At 36.0% G+C, this 12,001-nt stretch overlaps 1 protein-coding gene across 6 annotated transcripts in view; it reads right to left on the reverse strand.

Moving 5' to 3' along the window:
* Dgk (diacyl glycerol kinase 1) overlaps positions 1-12,001 on the reverse strand; it is a 283,957-nt gene that overhangs the window by 107,435 nt on the left and 164,521 nt on the right. For all 6 annotated transcript variants that reach the window (XM_089236591.1, XM_089236594.1, XM_089236593.1 and 3 more), the window contains exon 9: positions 4,064-4,113. In XM_089236591.1, coding sequence (XP_089092717.1) covers positions 4,064-4,113 — 50 coding nt within the window. The remainder of the gene's footprint in view (positions 1-4,063; positions 4,114-12,001) is intronic.

Here is a 12,001-nt window from a genome sequence, read left to right on the forward strand (position 1 = left end):
TGTACCAGAGGTCCTCAACCTTATTCTACTCGCGAGCACTGCCTGCATCCGTCATCAAAAGAAAAGCTTCCTTATCGCAAGTTTGACATACTTCTGCATGAGAAATCGGGATGATTTTAATCATTCAATGCAATTTGTACAAGGTGTTTAACTGAGACGGTGATCAAGTGCTCTCGAGCACGAAATCAGACACGAGCATCGAGCAACCTGGTAACTTCAAGGACCACCGTGATGCTCTCTTGCAGCAGGTTGAAGATGCCTGCTCCGGATGGAGGTGTACATTAGATTCTGTACCTTTTGATTCCAGAAGTTGAAGACTTGTATGAAGATAGAAATTTCATTTCCCATCAAGATTTTTCCTGTGTGAATCACTTCAGCATCGATACAGCTTTAAAATAGTCACATGATCAAAAATTTTGATGCATAAAATTCATGGTCATAAGGCCCAAGATAGCCACAGTACAATGCATTCATACAATATCAGCACGTGTTTCCTCATATTGTCCTACACACGTAACTTTGCATTTGTAGAAATGTACCGTATTTCTAACAGCAATACAAAGATTGATGTATTCGTAGGTTCGCATACATAACCAGGGAAAACATAAAACACACAAAGTCGATCACGTTGATGTAAATTTGCACGAAAATATTCATGCGATAATCCGTTTTTAGTCAGATGTTTTAATTTTATGAAACAAATTTCGGGGTGTTCTAATTTTTTGAAACAGAGAAAAAAGTAATTTAGAATTTCAAGACGCATTCAATCTACAAATTTTTTGCTACTGATATGTTCAAGAAGAACCCCCTCTTGATGGTTGAAAATGAAAATTTCTCTCTCTGTAAATGTGATTTTTTCGATTTGAGCATTTTGTGATCTGTTCTCGTAAATTTCTGGGGTGTTCTAATTTTTTCGAAAAGAGCTTGTATCATTCGCATTACAATCATTAATAGACATCTTTAACTTGAGATAGATTGATGGATGCTATTCTTGAAAATAATATTTCAGCGAATATACACACAGAAAGCTTTTAATTCTTTATTTTTCGATTCCCGGTTCGCGACAATCATGAAATAGCTTGAAATCATAGTCAGTTTAAAGTTTCAGAAATGATGTCGTCTTGTCAGAGGGCGTTTGTTGCGATCCTTCCCCAGTCATGTCGAGTACCGAAAACGTCAAGAGAGTATTATCCTCGCGTAAGTAGCGAATCTTACTTAGTCGGCCGGATAAAGATCGCGTCCACGTGTCTCCAGAAAAGGACAAGAGGTTAAATAAACGTTGCGAGGCCGAGCTGTAAACGACCTCAACTCACGCGGCAGTTGTAGCTACGAAAACATTAATCGGTCTCGTGTCTAAGAGACTGAAATAAAACACACACACGCGGCTTCCATAGTTTCGAAAAAAGCCTTCTCTACCAATTCGTTAATTTCACAGCAGAAGTGAAAATTTATAAATCTCTTTTTAACGCGTAAACAAAATCAATCAACATTCACAGTTAATGAATCAGTAATAAAGTAATGAAAGTAACTGAAGTACTCACAAATGCAAAATCATTCGTTCAAATTATGAAAAATTAATTACAGATTTGAACTCACGTTTGAAAAGCAAAAAAAAAAAAAAAAAAAAAGAATGATGATTTGAACTTTCATAACTTTTTTGTTCACTTTTTCGGAACTGCAGGAAGGTTTTAGCATCAAAGATAGTCATCAAATCGACACAGATGCGATTACACAGGATGTTCTGTAAGTACTAGTACAACCGTCCGTCGTACAGGTATTCTTATGTTCATATATACATGATTCCAATATAAAATATTCTGAACAGGCGTTGAAAAATTAAACTGTACAGAGAGTGAAAATATGGTGTGTCACCAGTGCCATCTTAAGGCATGGGCCCACCCAGGCACGGCCCGGTGGCCTCGAGAGAAAAGGGGCCTCACAAAAATGAGATCCGGTTGAAATTTACGAGAATTTGTTTGGTAGGGCCTCAGAAAGATCACTTGGCCCGAGGGCCCATGATGCTCTTAAGACGGGCCCCGCGTGTATCACAAAATGAAATAAATCTAAATTTTTAGACGGTCCTCTTGCGTTGTTTCCCCCCCCCCCCGTCTCTCCCGATGCCAACAAAAAAAAAAATCTATGTTTTTAAGTGATGTTCGTTCGGGAAAAACCGTTTTAGCCTCGTTTACCGCTGTTTCTTTCCTAAATTTCCCCCGTTTTTCGAATTCGAATATCTCTGTGAATAGTAATGCACTTAGAAACATGGAATGTTTTTGTTGGCATCAGGAGATACAGGGCAACAATTCTCTAATTGGAAGTTGGAGCACAGGCGGGGTATAAAAATTTAGATTTTGTATTTTGTTACACACTATTTACTTTCTGAAAACTGGTACAGGGTAATTTTTGAACGCCTGTTAAGCATATTTTAAATTGGAATCATACATTGGAATCACCATGAGATAATGGCCGTGCTAACACTTACAGGACACGCTGTGTAAATATATGGTGTTCCGTGATTTCGGTGGAGCATCGAAGATTACGCGTTTGACACGATGACGGCACAGATGAGACGTGTCACACGGCACAGTGTTTGCACTTCATTGAAGACATTCTTCTTCCTCCGAGATGAATAGTCGGCAATTACGTGATTCGATCGAAAACTCTTATTATGGATGGTCATGGCGAGATATTTGGTTATTTATGTTTTCGCAGCAGATATCATTACATCCTTTCAGTACAGATAGAAGAAGCCGAATGAGAAATTCGATGCTCAGTATGGTTTTGAATCGGTGTCACAAATGTTAAAGATTGTGCTTAAGTGTCGTACTGTACTCGACTCATTAATCAAATTATGTCATTATACTTATTTCAATAATTCCTAACAATGAAAAGAAGTTTACTGAGATTGTTACAAAAAATAAAATTTAAATTTTCGGGAGAGAAACGTACTCAAAATATCATGATTGGTTTGTTTGAGTTTGGTGTTTGAAAAATGACTCCTCGTCATGACACAATCACGAAGGACATAGCTATTGTATCAGTTGATGGATCAACACTGACAGCCTGCTAGTTTATTGATTAACAATCCTTTGTTATTTAATGAATGGAATTGTTACCAAAACTCATGAATTCATTCTTATATGATGTGAGAAGGCTTTTCGAGACGAATCGTGTAAATTAGGCTAAAGAATGATGGAATAAAAAAATACCACGTAAACAACTAAAAAGTGATCTGCGTCATCCGTATGTCGATACTCATTTAGCTTCACTCCAGACACCTCAAAAGCTCATCTTTGTTTCTTTTTCTATCTATTGCATGAAGTTTAGAAAATTTTCATGGAAGTACGCATCTTAATTGACTAAATAATATGACTTATAATTGACTAAATAAACGATAGGCCGCCTTATAACTAGATTTCCATATTTAGAACGGACAGAAGGTTTACTTTGAAGATTAATTTCGTGTTCTTAACAGTACTTTGATGTTAGCGAAATTTCTTTATTTCTTTAAACTTAAGGTTCATCATTCGATTTCAAAAAAGAAATAAGACAAACTGTAATTTCAATTATAGCATTTTATGAAACAAAACGAAATGAAGCTAGTTCTGAAGTGATTAATATTTAAACAGGCTCTGTTCAATATTCGGATACCAGATTGGCGACATACACACGATGCGGTTGTTGTGATGACTGATAGTACGGCCAATTTTTTTAGACGTTAATTGACAATGATTGTTTAGGATGTTCCATTTTCGGCCATATAGACGTATGGTCAGTCAAAGGTGTTTATACTTCGCGAGTAGAAAATCTATAACCATATTGCAACCGTCGAGAGAGAATTCGGAAAATACCAAAAAATATTATCCGCAAGCGATGGTTTCTTCATTTCCAAATAAATGCTCTTCCACAAGCGCCCAAAAAAAAAAAAAAAAAAAGCCACGAGTTGTTTATTTTAAATTCTTCTTTGTATTGAAGTTATGAAGATAACAGCAGGTGCCGGGTGTTTGGACTAGTTCATTAAAATAGTTCAGATGAATGAAAAAAGAAATTAGTTGTAACTTACATTGCTATCTAGATAACCATTTCCATCAGTATCATACAAACGGAAGGTGACTGTAAAATAAAAGCAAAATCATGCATGAGTATTCATGGAATATTCCACGATATTCACAAATTGAGTAAAAAAGGTTAATCCACTAAAATCAAGTGTTAATTCACTGGAAATAGCAAAAAAAGTCTTAATTTGCATAAGTGAATTTCTTATCTCCATTATGAAGGAAGTAAAGTGCAATGCAACAAAAACAAGAGGCGAGAAACTAAAGGAGCCTCTTTTTGGTTCAACCATCAGTAACAAGAATTAATGCTTAAGTAGGAGAAGAGATAAAAGTAATAGAAATTGCCTCGAATATAACCGAAAGCAAAAAAAAGGTTAAGGTCTTTTTTAAGAGGAAATGGAAAGCAAAAAAAAAAAAAGAAGTAAGATTGTCTGGCTTTTGTTCCAGATTCGACCATTTATTGGCTTCAAGTAGTTGTTTCTTCTTGTTATTTCTTCTCGGATCATTTGCTTTTCCTTTTTTCTATCCTCCCACATGTCAGCCTCCATTAATAAGAGGATTATTCGCACTCACATAGAAACGCTACTCGACCGCAAGTGCCATTTGGAAGTACTCGACAAAACGACCTTTCCCGCGTTGTTATTATTACTACAGTATTATTATTACCATACCGTGTACCGTTATAGACGCTTTAATGAGAAATCTTCACGGTACGCTTGATGAGGTATCGCCAACCCTTGATGCATTCTTTTTGTTTCGCTTTTATTTAATGTCGTTACTAGACAACATAGCGAGTATTAAATGGATATTCCCTTTTTTATATTTATATGGTAATGCACGTGATTCTCTCATTGAGTCGTTGCACGTGACGTCAGAAGTGTTTCGCATTTAGAAAATGTTGTACGCACCCAGGTAGTGCTGGGTGACGAGCATCTACAATAAAAGGTTGTTTTATTACTCAATGATATCGTGACTTCTGAGTCATTGTTTATCGTGATAGGGGAGTATGATGAACATCAGCTAATCATACAATAATAAAACAGCATTTTTTTCCTACCGGACAATTAATTTATTGAAGGAACGGATGTGCTCATGCTCGCTTTTACATAATTCTCTTCCGTCCTACGGCGTGAGGCTGTTCGAAATAATTTTGAAGCTCGCTAGCTGGCAGGTTGCTTGGCCAGAAACGCCCCATCCGTTAATGGGTTTCAAATATTTGTCGTGAGTACCTCGCACTTTTGTGTACATATTCATACTTGTACATCATACTTTGAATCTCGTAGTTGAATAGCATAGTGTCGAAGGGTGCCTAAGAGACCCTAGGTGTCCCCGAACTCCTTGCATAACCTGATTATTTTTTTGTATGCCTGGCCTCACACATGACTTTTGAAATTGCACCTGAATGAGCATGACTCGGGTCCTTTAAGTCCTACGCCAGGGCGTCCCTGATTTTATTGAACGGTCTCGTCTTTTGTTTACATATGTGTACGTGTCCACGTTGCTTTGAATTTCGTATTTGAATGGATATTGTCAAAGAGCATTCTAAGCCATGGGTTTTCAACTGGTGTTCTGTGGAACCTTGGGTTTCAGTGACAGCTCTTTTGGGATTCTGCTTGATCAAACACCACGGAACCCGGATGCTTTCAAAGAAGAAAACTTTCTTTTAACTGATACACGTAAAGCTATTCTTTATTTTTAATTTTAACGAGATAGTGTCGTTTAAAAAACATTACCAATTGGATGACTGACCAACTTCGGAAACAGTAAAATTACATTTTTTCCCGTCGAATTTTCAAACCAAGAGATCCAGAAGTTCAAGAATGTCATTTTCCGTTTCATCAGAAAATTTAAAAGTTGTAAAAACAACGTTTTTCTTTGGGAACTTTTTCTATTTACTAGTTTTATTCTCGGGAATGAGGATTCTTGAATTGCCGAATTTGCGTGTGTTTTACGGGACAGACACCCAGGGCACACGAGTTCCAGCCGGGCACGGCGTGGGGACCTCATTTGAACAAGAACTTCCACAGTGAGATCTGGCACAATGATTTCTAAAAATAAATATGTATATTTTGAGAGGTGGTACTTCTATAATTTCACCCTACAACTATGATGCTTTTAAGACGGCAGTAGGGAAACATTTTCCTTTTGGATAAATATTCAAAAATTTCTTTGATTTACGTGGCACAGCATTATTATCATCATGGGTTCCGCGAGAAGTTTTACGTGGAAACACCTGACATAGAGAGTGTGTAAGCATGTGAGTGACCGAAACAGTGTGCAAGTATGTGAGAAACCAAAAGAATGATCTGGTGAGCGAGGGACGAAAAGAGTGACCTAGAGGGTGTGAACGACCAAAAGACTGATTTAGACACAGAAGCATATTTACGGTGTGGGGGGAGGGGGCAAAGCGAGCTATAGTTCAGTTCGGTTAATTCGGAGGAAGGAGAGGTCAAGAAAATTAGACTAGAATGGGTGAAGGGTGACAAAATTTATACAGCCCACAGGTGACAAAACCATAAATTCGCCTCCGGAGGGGACCTCGGACAAAGCCCTAATCGGAGGGCCCTAAATAGCACCTAATCATAGCACCTGATCCTATTAACGTGGAGTGCCCTATGTACCCGAGAAGGCCTTTCGGGCTGTGCTTAGCAGGCCTGTGCGTTAAGATAGCTCTATGGGTAATTTATTAAAGAATCAGGCAATCTCTTCTTAAGTCAATTCAGAACCAAAAAAAAGTGCGGGGTGGGGAAACAATAAATACCCTCCGTTGTAAAACATATTTTATAAAAATTTATATATACTATGAACCATGTTGTTTGGTAGAGTGGTAAGCACACCGGCCTGGAGAACGAAAGTTTCAGCCACCTCGTTGGGCATTTTGCGTGTGTGTTGTGGCGTTTTATTTGTACATGAAAGCGATTCTGTTTTAGTTGAAAAAGAATTGTCGTTCAATGTTGGTGTCGTGGAGTCATCTGTTGTAAATATGTGCAAGAAACATAGCCAAATATGAGTGCGCATGTCCTCATGTCCAAGTTTAGGAATATGTCTCATAACACTACTTCGACGCTTTCACTCGTATATTTAGTACGTATACAAGTATAATAATTAATATTGTTACATCAGAATCCCTGCTGCCATCTTTGAAATATAAAAAATACTAAACATCAACCTGCTCAAACAACCCGACTGAGCTGAATAACTTTTTTTTCATTTCGGTGATATAAAAAACACTTACGGTGATATACGAGAGATCCTTGTTTTTTTTTTTTTCAGATATGGCGGGGGGAGGGGCACATTCTGTTTTAGTTACCCTGCACTGACATGTTGTTTCCTCTGCGCGCAGAATTCCGATATCTGTACGAAATTATAAACTAACATTTTACCTTATACAATTATTGGAAATTTTTCTCTGCTCAGCAGAAAACTCTGTACTGGAAATTATTCTCAGTCATTCTCTGGCTTTAAACGTCCATATTTTGCAAACTTATTCACCATGAAAAAATAATGCCTTTCTTAGTTACTTTTGTCTACAACCAACAAAAGGATAAAAATGAAATTTTATCAGTAAAAGTGTGCCTTCTAGGAAAATATTGAAATTAACTACATAATACAACTAGATAATGTTGCATATAAGAAACATCCTTGAAGTGGAACTTCTGCTGTCACCCATGGAATAGAAAATGCAACTGCTTTGATTCTGCGCCTAATATTGATGACCGGTTTTTGATTAATGTGCCGCATAGAAAAAAATAAATATAGTACGATATTTTTTTAATGAATATTTTATGAGCAATAATACTAGTTAAACTGTCAAGTTTACTTCAAAACTTTAACAATTGTTGTTGTTTGTACGCGGTAAATTAACGTTAGTAAAATGCGCAAAATACAGTCTTGTTTGGCAGTCGTAAGAAAACATAGATCAGAATCATTTCGATTCTATTACCGATACATTTTTTGATTACAATTACAAACGCCACATTTTGCGCATTTTACTATCGTTAATTTACAGCGTACAAACAACAACAACAACTGTTAAAGTTTTGGAACAAACTTGACAATTCAACTTCATAATTTACTCATAAAATATTTATTAATATTATACTATATTTATTCTTTCTATGCGGTACATCAATCGAAAACCACTCACCAATATCATTCGCAGAATCACAGCAGTTGTGTTTTTTATCCGATAGGTGACAGCAGAAGTTCCACTTCAAGGATGTTTCTTATATGTAACGTATTATTTTATTATGTAGTTAATTTCAATATTTTCCTACATGCACATTTTTACTGATAAAATTTTATTTTTATCCATTTGTTGGTTATGGACAAAAGTAACTGAAAAAAACATTATTATTTATAATAATGTCTATAGACTACTATATACTACTGAACCAGACATGAATCTCGTCCATATTCCTCTGCGGGATTTCTAACGAATTGGTACATGTCGGAATGTTTGTGTTGAGAACCCGACGTGAAGTTTGTTTCTGTGTAATGCTTCCATCTGCCATCAATTTTTCTAACTATTAATGAAGTGTAATGATTGAATAATTGTATTGTTGTTATAATTATATTGTAATATATAATAATTATATTGTATCTGTTGCTCTCTGTGGCAACACTTTTTAACGGGGAGATCGGCTCGCATTCGCGTCTCGAAGTTGGTAACCACAGAAAACCAACTTCAGCCGACCATTGCAGCGATAAACTAGGGTAGTAAAGTGAAAGTTGAACAGGGGGTTATGGTTCGTATTCCGTTCTTGACTTGAAAGTGTTTCAACAGTTGTTCAGATTTCTGCTTAAGGCATGTCACTATTCCTAAAGTCGGTTTTTCTGAAATGACTTTAGAAAAAAATCTTTTCCATATATATACTGTATATATACAAATACAGGGTGATCAGCGAATAAGCCCTCATTTCAAAATTAATTATCTCTACAACAAAGATCAATAGAATTATGCGGTAAACGGTACGTTTATTAGCAAAACTGTAAGAATGTTGTACAGAAATTTCGAAAATTTAGTTTTGTTTTTAATTTTTTAAAATTTAAAAAAAGAAAACAAAACTGGAGATTTTGGGGTTCCGAAAATCCTCATTTGTGTGAAGAGAAACCACTGCATTCGCCTAAATGTGAGAAATACTTTTATTATGCATAATCACCGAGCATTTTGGTAAGTTTGGTAAATTTCCCTAAATTAATCACTTTAACTGGCAATTATGCATAATAACCAAGTGTCGGTCAATTTCATAAATACTTGAAAATTATTGCCTTTATAATTTGTGATTATGCATAATACCCAAGTGTAACTGGGGAATTTGATAAATATGAAAAAATTCCAAATGAGCCTAATATGTGTGATTAATATAGTCGAACTCCGATATAATGATAACAAAATTTGCGAACTTACCCGGATATAATGATGCATTACAACATGTATGAATATCATTATCATATAGTAGGATTACATTAACACGTGTAAGAAAAAACAGTTTACACGCGGTTTTCCCAGATTACAGTTTATAAGCTTGTCCGTAAGATTATAAAAAAAACAACAACAAAATTTGTTGCATTTTGTAGTAATATTCATACGGCAATCGCTAATAAAATGAACCTCAAACGTGGATATCTCACTGACTATTCGTTAGGATTTTATGAATTTTAAAAGTTTGAAAAAAATTATGAATTTCAAAAATTCAACAATTTTCAAAAAACACTTCACATTGGTCAATTGCTAAATATATCAGAGATTCATTTCACCCACACATTCCAAATAAACATTCCTACAGTTTTTGCGAGGATTTTTTTTTTAAATCTTACGGATGGGCTGCACAAATTCAGAAAATTCAATCCGGGAAAAACACGTTCAAAATTTGTTTCTTCAGTACTTTTTTCATTATTATCTATCACTTCTTCCTTTTTATTTTGAAAGAACCGATAAGTGTTCTGAGGGAAATATGATTGGATGAGTGACCAAATGTGTGTGATTGATGATTCATATCATCATCACCCGGCATATCCCACTTAACCTATCTCTATCCCTGTACACAATCGATTCCTCATGTAGAGAGAAAGCTCTTCCTTCCCACGAGTTTATTTTTCGTTATCGATATAATTTCAATTTTTCTAACTACTGCAACGCTGATATTTTGTTTACTAGTTAATATTACTGAGTAAAAGGTTATACAAATGTCTAAATATTTCAAAGATTAGGCATCGCATTGTTGTTTTTTCACGTTAAATTCCGCGGAGGAATGTTTACGAGGTGCATGTAGTAGTCTTTCACGTAAAGTCTTTAACATGATTCTGTACTTACATAACATGAAAATTCAAGCATTTGTCTTCTTCACTTCAAAATATTAGAGACAGATCGCAGCACCAGTAAGTCCACGAAACAAGCGCAACTCTCACAACAGAAATACGTTAGGGTGGCACACACACTTAGAATACATACATTCCGTCAAGTACCGATTCGTTATAAATTCCGCAGAGATATGTGTACGAGGTGCATGTACAGTTAAGTAGTAGTAGTTTTTCACGTACATATAAAAATTCCAATTTTGTTTTTCAACTTCAATTCTTTTTCCGATCATTTCTTTCTGTTAATTTTCTTCATTTTTTTAAATTATACATACTGTATAAACACTGAATATGTGCGATATACAAATCTTGCAAAATTTTCGATATCGTGTGTAACTTGTAGCATTAGAATATTTCTATCAGCTAACAAAGACTTCGGATGATGGCGTTATATTCGGAACAAAAATAATTTTCTTTTTGCGTTCCCTCCGGAATGACATGTTCCAGAAGACACCAAGAATGATCCGAAAGAGGCGGACCATTTTACACAATCCATCTTTGGCCTGTCGAGTCAAGAGACACGCCTTCGATAAACATCCGAAATAGAAGCATTAATTAAATTAATCCTCGGATTTCGTTGTTGCACAAAACACGCAAAAGACATTATAACTAATTTTGTCTTACACAATAATATCGGAGACAAAATGTTCCGGAACGCTTTTCATATTATTCATCATTTTCGCAGCGGTGGAATCAAATTCAGAAATACGAATAAAAAAATAAAGTATGTAGTCAATGAACAATATTTGTATTTTCTCGGTGGATACTCAGCCGATAAGAGTTTCACATCACACATATATATTAGTCGGAAACATCTGAATAAATATATGATTTTTATTATCATTTTTCCATTTGAAAAATTAACTCAAATTAGAGAGAGAGAGATAGTGTGTGAGGTGTTATTTCCTCAGCCCACAACACATCGAAGAAAGAGACTTGCTGGATATTAATGCTAAGACGAACTTTGGAAAGAAAGTTTTTTGTCTTACCCGGGAATTGAACAGTGGTGCTCTTGCAACAGCAGCGAGGCAGCACATCTTTTATTCCGAAATAAAGTTCGTATCCATATTAATATCGGGGGGGGGGGGGGGAAAGGTAAATTCGATTCCTAACGGAGTTTTTGTTCCCACCAAAAATTTGCTACCCCTTAAATTTTGCTGCTCGGGGACTGCCTCGTATGCCCTAAATTCAAACACGCACTTAGACTGCTAGGTACCTTTACACACACATACTTCGGGCACATCTCAATCGGTAGTAAATTGACCATGGCTACAGGCTGGAATTGTGCTTGGTTTGAATGAATGCCCCGTTTGCCGCCCCTCCCAGTTCTTGTCAACCGATAGTGAATTTCTACATATTAATGGCCCGTTTGCAAGGGCTAGATAATTTAGTCTAAATATTAAGCTGTCGAGTACTTTAAAATGAATGCAGATGTTAACCTCCGTTTATACTAGTTTAGTTATTAAGTTGTCAAGTGATTTAGTGGGTACGTAGACAAAAATAGAATAGGAACCGGTCTATTAAGTACGTACTATGCGCATGCGCCAGTGTGCGTGGCCTCGTATTATCCTACGAGCATGCACCAC

Source organism: Pholcus phalangioides, unplaced genomic scaffold (genome assembly GCF_987345545.1).
Source record: "Pholcus phalangioides strain wild (caught in Gottingen) unplaced genomic scaffold, Ppha-v1.0 ptg000009l_1, whole genome shotgun sequence".
Lineage (NCBI taxonomy): Eukaryota > Metazoa > Arthropoda > Arachnida > Araneae > Pholcidae > Pholcus > Pholcus phalangioides.